General features: G+C 41.3%; 1 protein-coding gene across 2 annotated transcripts; it reads right to left on the reverse strand.

The window, feature by feature from the left end:
* Positions 1–2,606: 2,606 nt before the first annotated feature.
* slc2a12 (solute carrier family 2 member 12) lies at positions 2,607–21,777 on the reverse strand. Of its 2 annotated transcripts, none has more exons than XM_050058193.1 (6): positions 21,626–21,777; positions 17,427–17,541; positions 7,017–8,312; positions 5,615–5,737; positions 5,069–5,201; positions 2,607–3,310 (listed from the first exon to the last, which is right to left on the reverse strand). In XM_050058193.1, exons 2-6 carry the CDS (start codon positions 17,515–17,517, stop codon positions 3,220–3,222), a joined length of 1,734 nt encoding a protein of 577 aa, XP_049914150.1. In that variant the 5' UTR covers positions 17,518–17,541; positions 21,626–21,777; the 3' UTR covers positions 2,607–3,219. The 2 variants fall into 2 exon arrangements, with proteins under 2 accessions (XP_049914150.1, XP_049914151.1); XM_050058194.1 differs by having other exon boundaries at positions 21,509–21,628.
* Between the last annotated feature and the right edge of the window lie 3,064 nt (positions 21,778–24,841).

Here is a 24,841-nt window from a genome sequence, read left to right on the forward strand (position 1 = left end):
TTCTGACACAACGACAGGACTAGTTGTTATATTACCTACTTTATTTCTGTTAAATATTTATCTGCTTGTCTGCTTGAGGATTCAGTAGCCAGGCGTAAAAAATAAACCGAGCGTGTTAATTCATCATTTTCCTGATTGCTTGTTCCCATAAAATATAAACCAGCTCTTCCTACTCTAAGACTACTGTCACTACTTCATTTATATTTCTGTCAGTGTGTGGGTTACAGAGTGTTTTGCAGCACAAGGCTGAGTGTCCACATAGTGTTTTTATGCCTTCTTGTCATCCACTAGGGATTAGTCGATTAAACGAAGCTACCGTCACTAGTTGTCATCAAAAATACTGGTCGGTTTAACTTGCTATTACAATTATTATGTATTTAATTGCGTTCACCCATTGAAAATACTGTTGTTATATTCACGCATGTTTCCTAGAGATGCATCTTCCTAAATCCTGGGTCTGCAACAGAGAATCCAGGACTCCCAGTGGATCTTCAGAGTTACTGCAGGGGGACTGCCACATCATTTTTTAAGGATTTATTGAACCTTATTTTTCTTTTCAAAATTAAAATATGTCTGAAAATATACATGAATATGAATCAGCAGCAACTTAATTTCCTTCATCTACCTGAAAAGCAAATACAGGTTAAGACTGCAGCTTGAGGCTGATATGGCCTCCTGAAGCACACCCTGCAACTGCCCGGTTTAATATGCATCTCAGTTTTATACTTTAAATGAGCGAAGGGGTCCTCTGCCTAAAAAACACTAGACTCCTCTCCTAAGATTATTGTTTTCAATACATGTTTTTGTTAACTTTTATTCAGTGAGTTCTTGACATGCTGTAATAATGTGGGGTGCAAAATGCAACGCATTTGGTGGCATTTAAAATGCAATTTGGTTACTGAAAAATGTGATCAATGATTTCAGATTTCTCTTTAAAATATATACATACAAAATATTTTTGAACGTTTTAATCTTATAGATTAAACTGTGCTCCTACCTGTGTTTCCTACCTATTATTGTGTTTTCGGTTTATCCATCCGAAAGTCCCATTCTCATGAAAGCGTTATCTCAAGAATGCCTTGAGGGAATTTCATCAAATTTGGCACAAATGTCCACTTGAGCTGTGTCTCAATTCAGGGGCTGCAGCCTTTGAAGGACGCGGCCTTCGTGGTCGACGTTGGCCACATCCTTTGAAGAACGCATCAGCCAAACCGAACAGTCTCCGAAATGGGACGGTCTGGTCTGCAGAGGATATCCTGGTTGCATCACCAGTTGTTCTCTCCCCGACCAGTTGGCGTTACTGTTACCTAGCACCAAGCTGCGCTTGACGAAAGGAGTAAGGTAGTAAATTAGTTAGCCCTAAATCATGGACCCAGAGATTGTTATTATATACATATTTTTTTAATTTAATACTTGAGATGATTCACCGCCGGAAACACCGCTGTTTGATATATTTTAGGCTGACAGACCGTTTTCAGGTAAACATATAAAATTCAGATTGTTTAAGCTGTGTGCTTTTAGCTAATAGTAATGTTAACAACAGTTAACCGTTAGCTAGTATACAACTATGCCTAATGCATCTTGAGATAGACTGGACCACGAAGGAGTCATCTGTTGCATCCTCTAAATTCTCGGAAAGAAGGCTGCATTTCTTGGCTGCCTTTGAAGGAGCCTTCGAAATGAGGCAGCCTTGCTCGTGCCGATGGGACGCAATTGGTCTTCCAATGCAGCTTTCGAAGGCTGCAGCCCCTGAATTGAGACACAGCTTTGGACTCAACCCTGAACTGATTAGATTCTGGTAGTCAAAGGTTACTGTGACCAGTTTCTGACCATAACTCAAGCATTAATACGCTATTTTGGACAAACTTTCCCACAAATGTGCAATAGCATAAAATTAAGCGATGACGTTTTATATCCTGAAGATCAAAGGTCAACACTAATCGTGGGTGCCCACCTTGAAACTATGGTGATTGATACTGTGGCACAGTGGTTCCCAACTGGTCCATACCCAGGGTCCAGATTTCTTCTTAATCATTAGATCAAGGTCCGCACAACTTAATACATTCAGTGACACCCTTGTGTTCGGCCATGGCGTTGAGTTAGTTTGCCGTCTCTCTCAAGTATCTATCCGTCAGTCAATCACTCTACAACAGGAAATAGCACTTCAAAATGAAAGCTTTGTGCCACTTGCGATCCATTCAGAGTGGACATGCCACCCACTTTTGGACCACCACCCACCAGTTGGGAACCACTATTGTAGAATATTCAGCTTTTATGCAGCAACATCCATATTTGAAGCATTGTCTGCTGTCATGGCAACATATGGTCTGGAAAGATGAATGAAAACTGCAACTTGACTGGTTTGTTGAGAAATGCGACCACTAGGCGGTAACTCTAGTATTCTGAGCACCTGTATTTTTTCTCAGAGCGCTCAAACTTTTTTGTCGGCTGCTCCGAGCACTTCTTGTCGAAAATCCCTGAACCTTTCAGAAAGGCGCTTGTGTCCTCAGCCAGAAGAAAATGCTATCTGGACACTCAGCCTAACTGGTACGACTGGTTTGAGCCACATTAGTGTCATTACATTACATATGACAGGGAATAGCACATAAATGTCATGTTTAAGGAATTAATTTGCAATCCAAAGAATGTTACATACACAGACATTTGACGTGATTAGTGTCTGATTATTTGGTACATCTTAGATTCATAATGTCAGGTCAAAATGAATGAAAAAAAAAAGTCAGCTGTATCCTGGAGTTAAGGGAAATGTCTCTTCCTGCATTACTGGAGCTGTAACGACGGAGGAGGTAAAGAAAGGAAGGAATTAAATAAATAATATATATTTCATATAATGACATTCAATCCCCATTTTTTACTTTTCTTTACCGTCTTTTTAATAAGCAAGAGTGAACCCTGAGATATCCTAATTTGAGCAAATTCACAAATACTTCCATTATTTAATTCTTTCCTGCGTATGTAATTGCCACCGTTCCTATCCTGATGATTTGTTCCTTTACATTCAGTATGTAGCTTGAAGGAACTAAATGACACAGACACCATAACAGCAATCAGCTTGAGCTGCAGGGATGTACACATGTGGAGTTGTACCCCAAATTCTTAACAGTGCTAATACATTGTCCTTCCTGATCCTCGCTCTCGACTCTCTTTCAGGTGAGGTGAATGGTTGTGATGTGTCAAAAAAAATAAAAATAAAATAGGTCAGACGTTTGCTGGAAGTCCTGCGGACGTGCTGCTGATCAGACTCTCCTGAGGCTGAACCTGCCTGCAGAGCCTCACCTCAAAATGCTTCCTAGTAAAGCAGAGAAAAGAGACAGAAGATAAAGAAAACCATTTCACAAGCTAGTTTACTAGATACAAGATGGATAACATGAAAGGGATAATTCAGATCTACTTGAAGTGGGGTTGTATGAGGTGCTAATCCATAGTCAATGTATTACATACAGCAGATGTCTGGCGGTACACCCCCAGTTTGGAGAAGCAGGCAACCCAGACTCCATTGAGAAAAACAGTCATTTAACATCACTGAACACAGAAACTGCCGGTCTACCACTGCCTCGATTAGTTAGTTAGACATAGAGTTGTCTTGCTTTGGTCCGAAACAGGGACTAGAATTTCCTAGAGTTGGTTCGTGTTCTCATGGCAGCATTTACAAGCGGACCAGATAAAATGCCTTGTGTGAGAAAGCTGCTCTTGATTGGTCAGAATTTCCATGTGGGAAAAATCCAGGAAGTAGGCTAAACAAACCGTTGAAGAAGAGTACACTTGAATAAATGTGACACTTTCTAATGTCACAATGGAGGGACAACTACGCAGGTTGATTTTAGCGCTGCTCATCGTGGACTATATTGCTTGCATAATGCGACTGTAGTTGTCTTTCGGATCCAGGTCAGAACACGTTCTCACCACAAACAAACCAAACCAGAGTTTATTTGTAATCGGACCGAGACCACCTCTTCAAGAAGGTCTCGGTCCGGTTGTTTTGGTGCACACCTGAGTGCGATTGCTGTGTTCACACCTGCCTGAACGAACTGCACATAGGGGGCAAAAGAACTTAAGTTGGATTGAACCGAACCAAACAGGGCAGGTGTGAAAGCACCCTTAAGGGGTTAGTTTGGATTCACCAAAGTCACACAATAACACAAACTGACTAAGTGATTGAGGCAGTGGTAGATCAACAGCTCCCATGTTCAGCAGGCCAAAATGACTGTTTGTGTCACTGGAGTCTGGAGCTGTCAACAGCTTCCCTGTCGGAACGGGCTGTCTGACAGAAAGGTAAAGCATTGAAAATACTCTCGATGTAGCGTGCACCTAAACTGTTACTGACTTTATTTTTGGGTGGCTAAAATACGTTTGGCTGCTGCCCTCGTCAACAGCCGTACCGCTGTATTTTTGTTAAACACATTAGTTTGAGTTGAAGGTGTGAGAAAGAATAGTGTCAGTAACATTGTTAACACTGTGCTACATTACAGAGAAATACAAAACCGTACTAATGAACCTTCATTAATATAGGCCTATATTTTATCTACAAGTGCACATCACACACTGAGCGAGCCGCCTGTTAATGAAGCTGTGGGCTAATGGGCATGTAGCTACTTCCATGTTTCAGATGATACGTCATGTTTGTAGTCGACCAATGAAGATGAGTTTACATATCACCTTGGGTTCGTCCTTCACCTTCTCAAAATGATCCCACACTTTGGATTTCCTGCCCGACACGTTATTAACTAGCCTGTGGAAATTAACGTGACTCATGTCTGACTGCTGAGTGTGGCCACTTCCTGTGTCTGTCCTTTCAAATTAATTTCCCACATGGTCCAGTCATATAGGTTTTGATTTATTTTGACAAGGCGCAGCTCCTAATAGAGTTTCATGTTTGTTTTTTTCCTGCGACTAATGAAATCTTGCCGACTAATGACCTTTCTGGTCGACTAAAGTTTGGTCGACTATCAGGGGGGCAGTCCTACTGACTACAGATTAGTACCTCACACAACCCCATTTTAAACAATACAGACTATCCCTTTAAGGTCATGTTTTAGCTGCCACTCACTTCTTCGCCAGCTCCTTTGATATCTCCTCCAGCGTGCGACCTTTTGTCTCGGGGACACAGAGGATGACAAACACCAGTAGGACAAAGCTCATGGCAGCGTAGAGGAACATCACATTGGGTACGCCAATCTTTTCTAAAAATAACAATAGCAAAAAAAAGATGCATGACCTCAAATGCCCACACACAACCTCAGGTGACATACTTGTGTGTCACAGATAAGAATGATTGACACATCAGGTCATGACACTAGCATACAGTTGCTGCTAAACCCTAAACCCATAGTGACAAACTGTTTTAGGTGTCATCTTTCTCTTTTGCTAATCTGACTGTATTATGACTCGACAACAGGTGGGCAGTCTGACTGACCAGGAGCAGGGAAAGGTGAGACACACCTCTTTTTTCAAAATACAAAAATTGACCTACTAGTTTTTGTATTTACGTCTTGCCCTAGTTGACAGCTTCTGTAAATTTACAGCTCTACCACAATAACTTGAACACACAAATCATCAATAATATCCGATAACACACACACACACACACACACACCTGTAGTTGTGAGGAAGGTCATGGAGATGAGCAGGTTAGTGGCCCAGTTTACAGCCGACACCACAGATACAGCTCTGCCTCTGACCCCCATTGGAAAGATCTCACTGAGAACCACATACACCACTGGAAAGACAAAAAACACAGATACATTCAGTGTGCACAGGGACATACGAAGGCATGGATATTAAGGTATAAATACAAATAACATGATCCAGACTGGCTTTAAACAATTTTGTCAATATTGCGTGGGGAGTTTTCAGTCATGTGAGGCTTTAGAGTCAGGGTCCTCATTGCTTTATCTGGGGAACTGGAGCGTTTATGTACACTTTACCTAGGCATAGTTATTGTGTGATAACCTTTGTTGTACTTTGTAGTTCACAGTACGACGTGTTTATAAGCTGCAGCTGTTAGAACCATATCAACCAGACAAATTATCTAAACTTTTACACCACCTAAATTAAGAATTTCGGTATATTATTTTCATGGTCTAGGAAAGGTCATTCAATATTTGCGAACATGAGCGACTCTATCTTAAAGCCAGAAACCTGAGAAGTAACTTTGTAATCCATTGTACTCGAAACTCGGGGAAAAAAAACAACCTCCAACACGTATAAGTGCAATAAACGTACCTAACGTCACAGCAACTGCGGCGCCATAGACTGTATGCAATATTAGACGTAGCTACCGTAATGTTACCTATTAGTTTGTGGACTGCAGTTTTGTAGCTTCAAGTTCAGCATTTCTGCCATCTCCATCTTAGTTTTCCGTAGCCAGAGGTGACCCTATTTGGACGCAAGGGTGGAGCTGACGTCACTTAAATTGGCCCCACCTTTAATTTTGTACAAATTCAAACCTTAACAAAATGTTAATGGTAAATTCAAACTTGTGATGACACAGAGTATAAAGTTGGGGGAGTGAGTGGATAACAGACAGCTACTTAACAGAGACAACAACTAGCGTGACGACATGACTGAACTCAAGTATGACGCTGAACATTTTAAACCCGAGGACCTTAAACTGATGACGAAGGACAAATCTGGACCCCATGGCTGGACCAGTTGGGAACCAGTGGTTTATGGAGCAGCTCCAGACCTTATACTTGATGACATGACAAATATGAATTTTAGCACTCTTGTTTTTGGATTTTGTAGAGAGTTGTTCACGAATATTTTTGGACCATCTCAGACCATAGGAATAACGTATGAATTTTTAAAATGGCCGTCCTTTCCATTTAAGTTCCTGTGAGTTATTATGGGCCATACTTTCTGCTCTATAGTGCAGATACAGTGCACTGCTTGGTACTCTCCTCTTGGCTAACAACTAGTAATACAAGTTTGTGAAAATGCTATCAACATTGTGTGTGTGTGCAAACGGAGTGTGTGAATACTGAATGGGTGCTTACTTGGCCCAAGGCTGATTGAGAAGGCTGCCACATAAACCAGCAAGCTGATCAATGATGCCCACTTCAGTACGGAAGACACTTTTCCATTAGTCCTTCCTCCTCCTGACTCCCCAGTCCAATCATCCTCTCTGTAAGTCCGCTGTGCCTCCTCACTGCCCCATTGGCTGGGGAGGTCAGTAGAAAAAATGTCACTGTCGTCCAAGTCTATAGAGGTTCTGTTTAAATCCCACGGCGTCTCTGTGTGGTTTAATATAGAGTCACTTTTACACAGGCTGGTGAGGTGAGTGTGGTTTTGCAGTGTCAGTGTACCAAGTACTACTAGCGACATTCCCATTGCGACAGCACCAACGCACAAAAAGCTCTTGGGTCCCACGCGGTCAACCAGCAACACGGCCGGGATGGTGCCAACTACTTTGACCACTCCGAACCCAGTAGAGGCCAAGGTTGCTGCCGCGTCACTGTTAAAGCCTACACTGCGGAGAAGCGGTGACGCATAGGAGAGGATGTTCGGCTGACCGGTAGCCTGCTGAAGGAAGACTAAGGCCACACCTGTTAGCAGCCGTGAACGCAAGTTGGCTTTGGTGCTGAACAACTCCCAGAAACTGTGCTCTGATTCCTCTTTCAGTCCTGCCTGGATGTCTCTGAGCTCCTTTTCCACATGCTCCTGATCCCCCCCTCTCATTGTGGCGAGCACTATCCTGGCCTTCTCTACTTTACCCTGAGTGACCAGGAAGCGCGGACTGGGTGGGAGGAACAGGAGTACACTGATCTGCAGCAGCGCCGGGGGGATTACAAGTCCAAATGTATACGCCCAGCCATGGGGCAGAGTAGCAAAGGCGTAACTACAGCTGAATCCCAGCATTACACCCACAACCAGCATCAGCTCGTACAGCGTCACCAGCTGACCCCTCCTCTCCCTTGGTGAGATCTCTGCAATGTACAGACATGCTCCTGTCCCTGACAGCGCCGTTCCCATGCCGACTATCACCCGGCCCAGTGTAAGTGCAATAAGTGAGTTGACTGCGATGAGCACGACGCTCCCGCCAACCACCAGGGCGGCGCTCAGGAGCAAAGAGCAGCGGCGGCCGTAGCGATCCAGAATGGGGCCGCCGGCCAAGCACATGAGGAGGGCGCCGAGCAGGTGGGAGCTGACCAGCAGTTCCTGTTCCCGGCAGGAGAGGGAGAGGAGACCCCGCAGCTGTAGCAGGACTCCAGAGGTCAGGCCCATTTCATAGCCCAGCATCAGCCCGCTCAGAGAGGCCGCTACAGCCGCTACCACCACCAGCCAGCTGCAGCCTGGAGAGGGACAGAAACACACAAGGAGAAGGAGTTAGAGAATGTAAGATCACAGATACCCTACAAGAGGCCTGGTCCCAATGTCCATCCACAAGATCTCCCAGATCTGTGTTCACATTTTTCAACGTTAGTTATAATACACAAGGCAGTTATTGTGTTCCAAATGTGTATCGGAGCCCTTGCCTGTGCCTTTACTTGAGCTTCTAGTCACACAAATGATGTCCTTTAAAGTTTGTAAGGGTTGAGCACCCCGACTTTTTGTAATTGTGTTTAATGATAATGAAGCTTTTTGGTTGCGCCTCACCTTTTTTGCGCTCTAGGCATCTGGCCCTTTTGCCAGAGCACACTGAACCCCATCTCTTTTTTCATATTTTTTTTCCCCCCATTGTCCAATCAGATGATTTGAGAGGCGGGCCTTCTGTGGTTGTGTTGTAAAAAATGGAGGAGAAACTGGTGGTAGCGGTTGCCAGATACCCAGAGCTATACGGCCCGACGATTGACAGCACATTGTCAAACTGCCCCTGAGTCATCCTAAAATATGCCTGGAAACGGCCATCATGGAGGCGAAGCTCCTGGACCAACTGGTGGTACTCCCCGTGATCCACCCTCTTTTTTAGGGTCTCATGTACCCACACAGATCTCTGTTTCCCTGTGCATAACAAAGTATTTGCTGACAGCCTCTCACCCTCAACCAGAGCTACAGCAAGTACCCTCTGCCTCAACATTTTAGGAACTAGATACTAATTACTGTGAAATTGAGATTTGAGACAGAGGACGGTAAGTGTAAGGAGGTGATGGGGTGGTTGCCTGGCAACACTAAAAAGGCGCAACAGGTAGAGCCCTGCGCTGGAGCCCGAGGGGCCCGACAGCCCGAGGGCCGGGCTTCGGGCCAATTACCACATCATTAATGGACACGGGCCGGGCTCGGGCTTTTTTTTTAACCTGCCAATTAGAGAGGTGTGTGTTTGTGTTTAACTGATTTAAACGGCAACACATGAACGCAGCAGCCGCTGTGCCTCTCCCTCTCTGCTGCACGTCACTCATCATATTGTAGCATCCGCCAGGACGTGTGGAAGGATGACGCGGTTATTCAGCAAACCACCGTTTGTTACTTAACAGTACAGGTTACTGTTGGCCGTAACCACGCCAAAACAGCCACAAAACAAGGACTTAGCTGTAACGTTAACTCGAACCATGCACTGCTGCTCTCTCCTCCAGCTCGCTCCACACACACAAGCACGCGCACTCACACAGCCCTCACCCCGCTCACAGAACATTGACGTTACAACAGAACATTCACTGCAGAGTCGCTACATTATTTTACTGATCCCATTCATAAACACTGTGATAAGGTTTGTTTTGTTCGTGTTTGTAGCTTAGGCTTGGATAGACGTGTTTATTTGTTAACAGACCTACAATTTGCAATATCAGGCGCTGCAGTTGCATCGCGCACAGTCACTTCAAAAAACAAAATAATCAATTATACAGCCCCGAAAATGCTTCAAACACTTTTCTAAATAATCTTAATATTGAAAGGAAGTTAAATATACCCACTTATGCCGTTAAAAGTGCTTAGATAAGGTCGGAGGTCTATAACTGCACATATAGACCTCCGACCTTATCTGGGTATATTTCGTTTCCTTTCAATATTAAGATTATTTAGAAAAGTGTTTGAAGCATTTTGGGGGTTGTTTAATTGATTATTTTGTTTTTTGAAGTGACTGTGCGTGATGCAACTGCAACAGTGTGCAGCAACAGTTGACAATTCTCACTGAATAGGAGAATACAGTCATTAAGTTAAATAAATTCATATTTCACTTTATCCTTTCAATCAAAATATAATGAATATAGCTTAATACCATGCTAGAAACCCCAATTAAACTATTTTAATGTCTGCAACATTAACAGCCTACATGTTGTTATGGGAGGTTTAAAAAAAAAACAAAAAAAAACGTCGGGCTTTTTATCAGGTTCGGGCATGAGAATTCTGAAAACCTGTCGGGCCGGGCCGGGCTGGGGCTCCCCCCCCCTCGGGGCAGGGCCGGGCCCGGGCCCAGATAATAGGCCCGTGCAGGGCACTAGCAACAGGCGTTTTTTTTTTTACTAGTGGCATTCAATTATAAAAAATGCAACCTGCAAAACTCTTTCTGTGTGATTAGAGCCATAGGGTGGACATTGGTATTTGGCCAAACATGGATACTGTATTTCTACTTGACAAACCACCAGGGTGTCTACAAGTATCAGACGCTAAAATGTAATGTTTGGTAAGACCTTTTCAAGATCATTTTTAACCAAATTCTAAACTGGCTTTTGGACAGAAAGCATTGCAGGTAAGTATAAAGGTAAGCAGTGTATATGTAGTCCCCTGCAGAGGAAGGTTTAATGTAGAAACATTGTTATTAGAGTGAGTTTGGTTAATCTACTTTTTCCAAAAGGTAAGTGCAAGTATAAAGTAAAAGGACAGTAATAGGTTCAGTGTTACGTATATAGGTTTGTAATATCAGAATTGTGGACTTTAAGCAGAAGAGCTTGGCCAACTATTTATGTTGACGGAGCCAAGTAAATGATTAAATAATCAAACAAATCATAATCTGTTGTCACTTATCACTGATGACTACTACATGGCACTTGTAAAATTGCTGAATGAAAGTGCCAGAGGTCGAGGTCCACAGTCGTAGTAAATAAAACATATTGTAATACATGTTAAAGAACTGCATGTCATGACTTTTATCAGGATCACAGCTTCTCTCCCTGCAGATATCCCCCGACTGTGAAGGCGCCTTCGCAGTGCTGACTGTGTGGAATTAGAGGTCGGAAGTTCACAAGAAGAATGCTTAAGCAATGTTGTAAGTTACTGTGTGTGCATGTGTGTGAGCTTGTGTGTGTGTGTGTAGGAGGGCTACATGCTTTGTCTCGCAGGTATCACTGTGAGCAAATGGAAACAAATCTGAATGAATGGAAACTGATGAGCAAAACTGTTTTAATAGTCAACTTTTTTACGAGCAGTCATAAACTTCTTCGTTATTGATCCTTGTAATAGTTTGTTTTACTGCAGTGTTGCTGTTGACATGCATGTTTCCTTTAACAGCTTTGAGTAAACAAGACCACACTTGAATTTCTGTTATTGTTTGAATCTGCTTAGTTTGTTTTATAACGGACTGTGGGCTAAATGCAAGGCTACACACCCACCCACACATTTTTATACTTCCTGCGAATATAATCCAATTAATCATATTTCCATGTATTTTGTATCTACTCCGTGTTGAGACATTGTTTTCTTATTCTGAGACGTAGAGGTAGTCACATATGTCCTGTGCCAAAACTATGCCTTCCAATAAATGATTAGAGAAAAGTAAAATCAAACATTGATAGAGGAAATTACTGCAAGGTATTAAATCATCAATAAAGTAATTCATTCACTCGTTCATTTTTGGTAACCGCTTATCCTGTTAGAGGTCCCAGTTTTTACAAACTTCACATGTTCATGAGTCACTCGTGGTCCATTCAGAATGGACCCGTGGTCCACATTTGGTCTGTGATCCCCCAGTTGGGAACCACTACTCTGAGCCCCTTTTACACTGCCAGATTTTCAGCGAATGTTGGGCCGTTTTGCCGGCAAGCTGCGAGCGTTTAAACACACAGAGCCGGATTAGCGAGTTGATCCGAGGTGCCCAATTTTCCGCCTCGTTCCTGGCGGAACCTTTATGGTTTAAACAGAACAAGGCGGCCTTCCGCCATGGGAGGGGCTGTTGATGACTTGTGGGAGGAACTGTTGACCCCGCACATGTGACCCACTGGCGGTGGATAAACAGGAAACAGCTGATAGCAGGAATTAGCGAGCAGCTAGTAGCAAGAGGGAAACGGAAACCTGACAGACACTGTAAAGATGAGCAACAGGGGAGACAAAGAATTGCGTGTCCTCCTTGTCCTCGCAAACGAAGAGGCCATTAACCGTAAGATGACGGGGACGGTGCAGGATGGGCCGACTTACGAAAGAATTGCCGAAGAACTGACCAGCTGCGGCTTCCCTCGGAGCAAGGCTGTTTACATCACACGCTGAGCTACATGTTTTGTTACTTGCTCACGCCCCCCATTGCCCCAAATAAGGCACATTCTGTATAAACAAAAGTAGGTAGTTTGCTGCACTCCCTGATTTTGTTTTTATACTGCCAATGCTGAAAGAAGACTGATTGGGCTTTCCTGCAAATTTGCACCATTCCTGTTTAAAAAGGGCTCTAGACCAGTGTCTTCACTGTTACTTTAAAACTGAGCCCGATACAGCAGGTTTTATTTGCTAAAAATTACTCTGCCTCACTCTTCACCTTCAGCTCTGCCTGTCATACCCAGAACTTGCATTGTCAATGATATAAGTCAGTAAGTAAATTGTTGTACTTGATCCAATTTAAGGGTTAACCATAGACCTTTTCATGGGCCCCCCTTTGGCCTTGGGCCGGGGTCATCTGAACCCTTTGACCCCCTCTGATGGCGGGCTTGCCGAGGTATTTCATTGCAACTGTAAAAATAATCATGCTAGTGGGCCTTTTTCCTTTCTGTTGTAATGTGATTCTCATGATGGCGCAGCATGCAAGAAAAACAGAGACACAGCTGCAAACTGCAGGGTCCTATTAAGTCATTTGCTTTGACTGTTGCACTGCATCCCCTCTCTCAGTCCTTTTCCACTGACATTATGTAATAATGAGATAACAATAGTTAATGTCAGACTGTAATCTCTTGTAATAAGTCTTTCAGCTACAGTGTTATCATCTTGCAGTCTCATTTCTATTTTGGGTACTTTCTGAAACATTAAGAAAAAAAGATTTAGATAGAGTACTCTGGAAATAAACTTGTCATGCAACATTTTAAACTTGTGCTTTGTCACAGAACAATTAAGCCCTTCTGTGTGGAGTGTGCAGAGTTTGCATGTTCTCCCTGTGTCAGTGTGGGTTTTCTCCGGGTACTCCGGCTTCCTCCCACAGTCCAAAGACATGAAAGTAAACTGGTGACCCTAAATTGTCCGTAGGTGTGAATGTGAGTGTGAATGGTTGTCTGTCTCTATGTGTCAGACCTGTGATAGTCTGGTGACCTGTACAGGGTGTACCACGCCTCTCGCCCAATGTCAGCTGGGATAGGCTCCAGCCTCCCTGCCACCCTGAATGAATGTGTGGTCTTGTCTTCGATCTCACATGCATGGCCTTGTTGTCTCGCTAGCTTTAGCCATCACATTGATTGGTTATATCCCTAAATAGCATTGAAAATGGTCACAACAGCTCAGTGTCCAAAGTTTCTTTGCACCGTCTGTGTCTTTATTCATATTTTCTCTCCATGCCCTTAAATGCATAATCTTGAGCTAGCTCTGTATATTTATCATTAAAAATTGAAAATTAATGAATGAAAATTAAATGCTATTAAATAGGGGTGGGGGAAATTTCCGATTCTTAGATGCATCGCGATTCGGATGTGGACGAATCTGAATCGATTCACAAACATCCAAATTTCGATTAATTAGAGTAATACAGAAGGTTCTAAATGATGCGGAACTAAGAAGCGCAGTACGCGTCATCTCCGGGACACTTTGGGATGCGCACCTGGAGTGGACACGCCGACACGCGCACAAAGGAAAACAAACATGGCTGACCGCCACCCACCTCGCCGTGAGATCCGAACAGCTCCTTCTAATTTAAAAGCAGACGTGTGGAAATACTTCGGCTTCTACAACGTTGACGGCGGAAGCGAACTGGACAAGAGCCACGTTATATGTAAGCTGTGTCGTGCTAAAATAAAATACTTTGGCAACACAACAAACATGAGAAGCCATGTAACTCGATTCCACCTGACGGAGGAGTCAGGGAGACGGCAGGCTGTTGTTGCTGCGGCAACTAGTGGCGCTACCGACCAGAGAACAATCGAGGAAGCAATTAGAAAGCTGCCACCCTCATCGGAAAAGGCGAAGCGAATTACGAAGGCCATCGCGGCATTTATTGCCAAGGATTTGCGTCCTTATTCTGTCGTGGAAAATCAGGGATTTCGAGCACTGCTGCATACACTGGAGCCCAGATACACCATCCCATCCCGACGCTATTTCACCGACACTCTACAACCAAACCAAAACAGAAGTCATGGCCTCACTGTTGAAGGCAGGTAGGATCGCAGTTACATGTGATGCGTGGACGTCTGTCGCCACCGAATCATTTGTTACTCTAACTGCGCATTTTATCTTGTGATTTAAGATACCTGTTGTTACCTTTGGTTCCGTACAACGAAGTTGTAACTTTCCAGTTTGCACGCATTTCCATTTATATGTTTAATAAAATATAATGGAAATGAATTCAACTGTTTCTTATTACAAATGCACTGTTTTTAAAAATTGCAAGTGTTGAATGCTTATTCAGTGAGACAAAAAGAAATGTGTGTTGTGAAAAAGTGCATCAATATACATAAATTAAAGATGCATCAATAATCGAATCGTAGCCCCTGAATCGTAATCGTTATCGAATCGTGAGGTGCCCAAAGATTCCCACCCCTACTATTAAATATTACCCTGGAAATCCAGAGTTCTTGCGAGAGCACAATTTGAATTTGCTCAGCGAGTCACTCAGGCAATCAGTAATAATGCTCATTACCCATGCCCATGAAACCGAGCTGCACCAATCACATCAGTGTATCTGATATAGGCGGGCCAGAGGCGAGCTAAACAGATGACGACAGCGTTGCAACGACGAAGTCCAGAATCAGTCAGTAAACACTGCAAGATGGCTACGGATGAACACCAGTTGTCTGAAACGGCTTTGGCCGCTACAGTGAACGAGTTAGACTTTAGAGCATTTTCTCTAAAAGAGGAACAGAAGACGGCGCTCGAATCTTTCCTTTGCAAAAAGGACGTTTTTGCTGTTTTGCCGACCGGATACGGCAAGAGTCTAATCTACCAGTTAGCTCTGCTGGTAGCTAAGCTCTGGATACGTCACCCCGTGTATTGTTCTGATTGGTCGTAGTTTTATTCAGTTGTGTGCAGTGATATTTTCAAATGCATGCTTGGTGCCGCCCCTCTAGTTGGGCCATTTGCATTACTCATAGCCAGACCCTAAATCTTTCTAGATTTGGGTCTGGATTTCCAGGCTAATTAAATATGTCTAATTGAATATTTTTGGGAAGAGGTTAAAAAAGCAATAAAAGAGATTATTTCAAAAGACACTGCAATAGAAAGGAATAAAAAGAAAACAGTGTGATCGAAAAGGTTTGGGGACCATTTACTGCTTTTGTGAAATGTGCTCCCTAATAGTAACCCAATTTTTGAGAAGATCATGAATACATTTTAATTTTAAAATGCTTTTAGGGTTTATGTCATGATTTTAGGGTTTAAAAATTACAATGATAGGTAATAATAGATTATGATGGATTTTTTATGACTCTGTTCATCAAAATGCCAGACGAGAAAGTCTAAAGGCTCATTTATACTCCCTTTACATATGAAAATAGATATGTTCATTTCAAACATTGTAATTGTTCCTGTCCACGTACTTAATGTTGATATAGATACATCCACTAGATAGCACTAGAGAGCTGGGCTAAAAGTGTCTGAACATAACAAACATGGCAAAGATGTCATAATGATGCACCTTTTAACCGAGGCATCACTCTAGACAACAATGGTCTGAGGGGCCATGAAATACTTGTAGCATTTGGATGGAGAATTCTATTGATTATATTACCAATTTGTTCAATTTCCACCATTTTTAATATGTCTTTGTCATGTCCGATGATTGTGTCTTGAACTAAGATACACTGTCCCTAAGATTTCCGGTGGTACTGATCGTCCATATCCGTAACCTTTCAGAAAACGAGCAAAATTACAGACGACATGAATGCAGAGTTCGGACAGAAGGCTCTGTCCGTGTATGTATCTTCTGTTAAGCATAAATGAGCCTTTATGCAACCTCTGAGGCAACACAAGGCTTCTTAGCTATAAGCTTGAACAAAAGCATTTTACAACTGGTCTCTGTCCTGTTTCAGTCCATGAGTTGTTAATTTCAAACCATGTGTCGAGGTACCTTGAAACACACAAACACATTTTCCATGGGTGGAGATTTTGCTATTGGGAAATATTGCTTGGTTTGTAATGACTCGTCAACTTGAAGCTGTTTGAATACAGCAGTGACAGAGCATTGAAACCCAAGTGTTTCACACTATATTTGCATTTTCATGCATCCCAGTCACGCCCAAGTCTGACAGTATCACACTTTACCTAAAACCTGTCTAGACAGAGGGGTACCGCTCTTATATTTTCGCCATGTAAGTGCAGCAAATCAGTTTCAATCCTTTTCACAAGTGTTAACAAGTAAAAAAAAATGTAATTTGATTGACTTTCAGCGCAGGAAAGGCTTTCATTCGGACACTATTTTGCCTTTGTAAATGTTTAACTGCATGGCAGCAGATAAACCCTACGCCCACTGAAGGCAGCTCTTCAGGTCATAGCAAACATGAAGAACAGTAACTGATTTAATGAACATGTAATGAATGAGTGTTTTTTAATATTCAAGGGCAGATAATTTGTGATGAGGGCCTGAGACATTTTTGCTATGTCACCAAGGTTAGAATGACCCAGGTCATGGGCATGAAAACTGTCATAAACAACTTTTGCTTCATCGTTAATCACTGTTTAAGAAACAGCTGATGTGAAGAAGCTGATAGTGCAGCAAACTACATTACCCAATGATCTTGGAAATTCATATATCAGTTTCAAAAATCAGGTCTACTGAGTTATCTGGATAACTATAGAGTTTTGTTCAGCAGTGTTACTCAGAGCAGGGCTTTTTACATTAGTCTAAGTTCCAGAGTTGCATTGGGCTATTACTTGGAAAGTTACCGAATAACTCAAACAGCTTCTTGGAACAGGCCCCAGGTGAGCCTTTAACAAATATCGATTTTCAGTACACTAAAGTTTTATGTTAGGGAGGAGCCCATTTATACCAACATTAAGCAGGTAAACCCTTCCTAAACATTCAAACTAAGTAACACGTAAGCTCAAACAAAACACTTGCATTCTTGGTTTAAACCTGTAATCCCATTAAAATAAATGTTAACTTATCAGTCAAAAAAGTCACTGGCATCTGTGTGTACCTGAGGGTCTGGGTGGGGCCAGTTTCTGGGTCTCATTGGGGTTACCCGGGAGGTAAGAGGTCATCCTCTTGGTCTCACTGTTGAGGTCCATTGTCAACCACCTCTAACAGTAGGCCTAGGGAAAACAGATGCAAATCAACACATTCAAACAAAGAAACTCAATTCATTCTGCAAAATAAACACAAAAACATCTAACAGACTCAACTTCTTTTGCACAAGGACATTGCAGAAATACTTCCCTGAGAAAAACAACTATGCATGTATCTTTAAATGAATGTCATGTCCTACATACGAAGTAGGACAATTCTTGCAATGCTGCCATACCAGTCTTGAGCCCCATGTTGAGAAATACTACCTACATGTTTGGAGATGAAGTACATAGAAATCTAATTCTCATCTAATAGGTCTGAGTGCTATTCAAAAGCTTTCATTATTAGTGCCAATATGACACTAAAATCATACTTCCAAAAGTATGGCAAAATGTACCCTACTTTTGAAGATCATAAATCAACATTTTCTTACAAAACTGTTTTTTCATTGACAAAAGAAGCGAAAGTTCTCAAATGTTAATGACATTTTTAAGACTGTTAAAATCGTGGTGTTGTCATCATAGTAGAATTTCCAACTTTGATACAATACTTTGAAAACATACCGATATTCAATAGAATTTTTGATCGAAGTCTTAGTTAGTAGAAGATAACAGCAAAGGTGTGGACTCAAGTCACATGACTTGGACTGGAATTAGACTCAACACAATTTTGATGACATTAAACTCAACTTAATTAAATCACAACAGACATGCAACTCATCTTCCACAACACCAATGACTCACTTGGACTTCAGCCCTCCCACAAGCCCAAAGATTAAACAATTATGTTGTTTAAAAAGTGTGCCACCAATCAATTTCACTTCATATGGGCAAATGCTCGTGCGAATATTAACATTGTTAGCAATTTCACATTTAGCTAATATTAGCTACAGATTTTTAGAAACATTCATGATTTTTGTAAACTTATTATATTATTACTGTTTGGGCATTATGTTTTGTGAAGAGTGCATTACGGCTTGTTTAGGACTTGAAACTTGAGGGCAAAGACTTGAGACTATTTGTGACTTGCAAAACAATGACTTGGGTCTACCTCTGGAGAACAGCAGAATGACTGTAGTGAACATCTACAGTAAGATAGAGCTGATAGCCCAGCAGGTGCCAGCGTTTTGATACTAATTTGATAAATGAGTACTGAAACCATTTCAAATACTCATAATCAATATGTACTGATAAATCAATGTTTTTGACAACACTAAAACCAAGAACTAGCTGATCAAAACACATAAATAAGATTATACCCAGATATCCAGCCCTACCTAGAGGTTTTACTTCATCCTTGTGCAGCATGCATGTTCTTTGGCTCTGGTTTCACAAGGGTCTGTGCTTGGACCAATTCTATTTACTTTAAATATGTTTCCCTGAGGCAACATTATTAGAAGTCATCATTATTCTATGCTGGATTATTGTAATTCCTTATTATCAGGTTGCTCCAACAAACCTCTAAAGACTCTCCAACTGATCAAGAATGCTGTGGCACGTGTACTGACAGGACTGACAGAAGAGATCGTACATCCCTTGTTTTAGCCTCTCTGCACTGACTCCCTGTAAAATCCAGAATTGAATTTAAAATCCTTCTGACTTACAAAGCTCTAAATGGTCAGACTCCATCATACCTATGAGAGCTCATAGTGCCCTATTACCCCACCAGAACACTGTGCTCCAAGAATTCAGGATCTTCAAAAGCAGAATGGGAGCCAGAGCCTTCAGCTATCAGGCTCCTCTTTTGTGGAACCATCTTCCAGTTTCAGTCCGGGAGGCAGACACTGTCTCCACGGTTAAGAGTAGACTTCAGACTTTTGTCTTTGATAAAGCTTATAGTAAGGGCTGGTTCGGGCTTGCCTTGAACCAGCCCCTAGTTAGGTTGATATAGGCCTAGTCTGACGGGGGACTACCTTTCATTCACCGAACTCCTCTCTCCTTCACTCTCTTTCCATCCGCAAACATTCATGTCCCTTTCATTCATGTTACCAACTTGGCTTTTTCCCTGGAGCCTTTGTGCTACCTTGTCTAGCAGGTTTCGCTCGGATCGGCTGTGTCTGGATTGTGGGTCATGGGTGCGCTGCTGCAATGTTCCTGCCTGATGCTTCCTTCTGCTGCCATTATTATTGGTGATACTTCTACCATTATTATACACATATAATTATTATTGTCACATACATATACTGTCATGTAGAAATATATACATATAACATGTATACTATCACATACTGTCATTTGTATAACTGTAATTTTATTATGTTGATCTGTTTTGTAGACACGTCATCTATTTCACGTCTGTCCGTCCTGGAAGAGGGATCCCTCCTCAGTTGCTCGTCCTGAGGCTTTTTTTCCTCCCTGTTAAAGGTTTTTTCTCTTTAGGGGTGGAGGAGTTTCTCCTTATCTGCTGTGAGGGTCCAAGTACAGAGGGATATCATATGCTGTAAAGTTCCTTAAGGCAAATTTTGATTTATGATACTGGGCGTTACACATGAAAACTGAATTAAATTGAATCTAGGAACATGAGGGAACAGTGTGCTGCTCACTTTTAACTCCAAATATCAGGCCTAATTATGACCATACAATGACTTTGGAGACTATAATATATACTAGTTTTTCAGGAGTTTTTCCTTATCCGCTGTGAGGGTCCAAGTACAGAGGGATATCATATGCTGTAAAGCTCTCTGAGGCAAATTGTGATTTATGATACTGGGCTTTATAAGTAAAAATTTAACTGAACTGAACTGAATCTAGGAACATCATGAGGGAACAGTGTGCTCCTCATTTTGATTCCAAAAATGGCTTACTTATTATCTTATTATGGCTTTAGAAATGATATTCTTTATATACCAAATTAAGACCAGCCAACAGGTAAGGCATTTTTTTACTTCAACCAGAGTACAGCAGAAACCAATCCTGGCACAAGGAATTTTAGGGTGCTTTCACACCTGCCATGTTCAATCGAACTCAAGTTTGTTTGCCCCCTAGGTGCGGTTCATTTGGGCAGGTGTGAACACAGCAATGGCACTAGGGTGCGCACCAAAACAACCAGACTAAGACCTTCTTGAAGAGGTGGTCTCGGTCCGGTTACAAACTAACTCTGGTGCGGTTTGTTTGTGGTGAGAATGTTCTCCGACCTCGATACAATCCGAACCAACTGCAGTCGCACTACGCATTGTTTGGGTTAAACAAGCATGAGCATGTTTTCAAACTGTATGGTTTGCCTAAAATGAACAATGACAGCAATAAAGTCCACGATGACCAGCGCTAAAATCAACCTGCGTAGTTGTCCCTCCATTGTGACATTAAAAAGTTTCGTTTACTTAGTCTTAGCATAGTTTTTCCCGCATGGAAATTCTTCCCAATCAAGAACAGTTTTCTCATGCAAGGCATTTGATCTGGTTCGCTTGTAAATGCTGCCGTGAGAACACGAACCAACTCTAGGCAATTATACAACTAACAAAATAAGCCCCTGATTCAGACCAAAGCAAGACAACTCTAGGTCTGAAAGCACCCTTCATGATCATTACTCCAGTTCCCCCTTTAACTTTTCTCAGTAGCTCTGCCCACTGATGCCTTCTGGTGGCCCTGGATACAACCCTGTCATAAATACCAGCTCTGTGAGGCTCACAATGGACAGCTGGCTCTGTGATACACAGATGTACTGAGACGCTAAGTGAATTTGGAAGTACATTGCAGTGTAGAGCATTGATTCTGCTAAGCTTTGACCTTTAACCTCTCTTATGGTTTGTTATTTTGTTGTCTGTGTTTGACATATGGGAATAGCTTGGGAGACTTGTCACACAGTAGCATCTTATAGATGTCCAAATTTTTATGTCATGACTAAGACCACTGAATAAGACTGCTTCCTTTTCTGGTGTCTGTTTCCATAAGTCCATAACTTGGCCTCAAATATTGCAAGGTCATTTAATGGAAGCCAGAAACAAGAGAAACACAAAGTTTTTATAGCAAACACCAAACTTATCAGCTTACTCACTTCAAGTATGGGCTTGTCCACTATTTACGTGCAACTTATGCGGGTTTTGCTCCTTGAAAAGGTTCAATAAACGAATATTTAAGTGGTAATAACAGCTATGTGCAGACACCTCCCTACCTGACGCCCCAGCAGTGTCTCTGTTGTTTGCTTATGTTCGTGTTTGTTGGTCCATCCGCTTTCCTCTGCAGACTTTCAGACTGGTTAGACTTCTTCCCTCCTCCCAGCTCTTCATTAGCGGTGTCACTAGATTCACACAGCTTGTTTTGGTAAAGCGGTTCTTTAGCCCCGCCTATGTCTACCCAGACCACCAATAGGAAGCGCGGGTTTGGAATTGGAACGCCCACGGTGGAATCCTATTGGTTCAAATATGTCTGTCAGGTAGTGCCTGAAGCTTAATGTAATTATAATGAAACAATGTGTTCCTGCAGGATAACTTGTTGTGGAAATTAAATAAAAAGAGAGCTTTTCCATATTTGTGCTGCTTTATGTAGCTTCCAGCTGCAATACTAATTTATTCTGAATGTTTTTGTTTTTTTATTGTTGTTTTTTTGCTGTGATGATCACTATAAAGTACCCAGCAATAAAATACACCTGCATCAATAGTGCTCCTTCTCTCATACTGCATGTGAAAACAAACGAGGATGACCACCTGCTGTTTTGCTCCTCTCCATGTCCTGTTTCTACGAATGCTGCGGGACTGAGCTGTCACACCTGCCCTGCTGCCTCACACATGACAGAATGTTGCCTAACGTGCCTGTAACACTGTTTGAGCATGGCCTACTTTTTTTTCCTGGGGATGTATTTGGATGTTCGGACATGAGCCTATAGGCTACAATTCAAAGACTGACCTGTATTCGACCACTGTCATTTGATCCTCTGTTAAGTTTACAGAAGGCATGTGCATGTGTTATGTAATGACTCAGTAACCAAGATAACGATGAGTGGCCTACTTGTTGAGAATGGCCTTTATCATGTTAGCAAATAATCACTTGGTTATGGTATTATTATATAATAACTTTGTAACTCGGCAAATGGTCCTTTGAAAAGTCCGAGATCTCTTAGCCTCATGGTTCAAATACCATTTTGAGTGTGCTTTCACTGTGTGTGTGTGTGTGTGTGTGTGTGTGTGTGTGTGTGTGTGTGTGTGTGTGTGTGTGTGTATTTCACTAGTTTTTACTCACCCAGCAGAAAAATATTGGCAACATAGTCAGCAGACACATATATTGATATAGTCTAAAGGTCCAACTTGCACAATGTTGGTCAGTGCAAATAAAAACAAATTAATCAATAAGTTTGTTTTGATTTGTATCAGCCAGTGTTGGAAGAAGTATCATTTACGAGTAGAAGTATAACATTACCACAGTGTAAAACAATCCATTACAAATTCAAGTCCCATATTAAAAGTGCAAAGTTTTATCAATGAATTGTATTCAAAGTATCAAACAAGTAGTTGTTATGCAACAGAATGACCATGACAGTATCATATTAACAGTATATTATATATTTGGATATTAGCTACTGCTGATTGACACATTTGCAAGAAGCATTTCAGTGTTTAATTTATAACAATGCATTAAAATGTATCAAGTGATCAAATGTTTTTGTGTGTTGTTAAAGGTGTGGGTGGTTTTTTTGTATTTTGCAATAGCTCCTCAGGAGTCTTACATATATTGGTTCAGATGAAGGAGCAAAGACTGAAGTAAGCTATTGTACCTGTTTGAAAGTTACAGGACACTAGATGGTTTAAAAATGGGAGGGAAAGCTTATATATTTAATAAGTAAGCTGAACAACAAGTTAAGGCACCAAAAGGCTAGATGATGAGTCTGCTACGGACTTATTGGCGCAATCACAGGTAAGTTAAGTCTTGCCACAAGCTTTTCCAGATAACTCAGAGGGATATGACTCACACCAATATGGCGCATGGCCAAAAACAGTTGTAAATTTGAAAAAAATATTTATATAAAATCATTGCCACACCCCTTAAGTGTCAGAAAGTTCAACAGTTGAGTTCTTGAGAATAAGGTGTTGCGTTTGTTTTTGTGACACTGATTAGCTTTGCGTGCCAACTGATTTTGTCATATGTCATGTGATGTAGCTCCCACAGTATTAGTGCAAGACAAACCTTAAACAATGCTGCAATGCAACTAAAAGTTTCCATTTCCAGTAAAGAATGCCACTTAGTCTTACTAACTGTCTCCAGCAGACTTTCAAATGGTAATGCTGGATAAAAGAATGACCCAGTGCTGCTGTAACAACCATACAGAATAAGGCTTTCAGGATGAAAGAAAGGAAAACAGTGCCACCTTATGGAATTCCTTTCTCTACTTAGAGTTCTTGTAGTAGTATTTTACTGTAGTAGTATAGTACTGAGGAACAAGAAACATGAAATATGTCATAAAATAATCATAGTATAGTAATTCTTAAAAAATGTGACAAAACGGTAATTTTTCTCGTGAAAAATTTCATAAAATCATCATAATATAGTATGTCCTGAAAAGTGTGATTTACTGTTAAAGGATAGTATGATATCAAAAATGTCACGAAATCGCCATGGTATAGCATGTCGTGAAAAATGTCATAAATCATCATAGCATAAAATGTCGTGAAAAATGTCATAAAATTGTCATTGTTTAGTATGTCGTGAAAAATGTCATGAAATTGACATAGTATGGTATGTCGGGAAAAACACTATAGTATGTCCTTAAAAATCATGAAAAGAGGTCATAATATAAAAGTATGTCTTACAAAATCATGAAAAAACGCTATAGTATAGCATATAGTCAAAAATCATGAAAGAACATAGCATGTCGTTAAAAATTACAAAAAAAATGTCATGGTATAGCATGTCATGCAATAACAAGAAAAAAACAACATAGTATAGTATGTCGTCCAAAATAATTAAAAACGACACATAGTCTTCAAAATTCACAAAAAAATGTCATAGTATAGTGTATTGTCAAAAATCAGGAAAAAACGTCATAGTATAGCATGTCGTCCAAAATCATTAACAAACATCATAGTATAGCATGTCGTCCAAATTCACAAAAGAACATCATAGTATAGTACGTCGTCCGAAATAATGAAAAAACTTCCAAGTATTGTATGTCGTCCAAAATAATGAAAAAAAGTCATAGAAAAGTATGTCGTCGAATATCATGAAAAAACATCATAGTATAGCATGTCGTCGAAAATCATGAAAAAACATCATAGCATAGCATGTCGTCCAAACTCATGAAAAAAAGTCATAGTATAGTATGTCGTCCAAAATCATGAAAAAACGTCATATTATAATATGTCCTCCAAAATCATGAAAAAACATCATAGTATAGCAT

Source organism: Epinephelus moara, chromosome 12 (assembly GCF_006386435.1).
Source record: "Epinephelus moara isolate mb chromosome 12, YSFRI_EMoa_1.0, whole genome shotgun sequence".
NCBI classification, from domain to species: domain Eukaryota; kingdom Metazoa; phylum Chordata; class Actinopteri; order Perciformes; family Serranidae; genus Epinephelus; species Epinephelus moara.

Excerpts from the sequence above, each read along its gene's own strand:
- slc2a12 (XM_050058193.1), bottom strand. The coding sequence starts at position 17,517 with ATGGACCTCAACAGTGAGACCAAGAGGATGACCTCTTACCTCCCGGGT. Across the intron at positions 8,313-17,426 it reads GGCCCCACCCAGACCCTCAG|GCTGCAGCTGGCTGGTGGTG; the intron begins GTACACACAGAT and ends GTCCCTCTCCAG. Across the intron at positions 5,202-5,614 it reads GACCTTCCTCACAACTACAG|AAAAGATTGGCGTACCCAAT; the intron begins GTGTGTGTGTGT and ends TGTTATTTTTAG.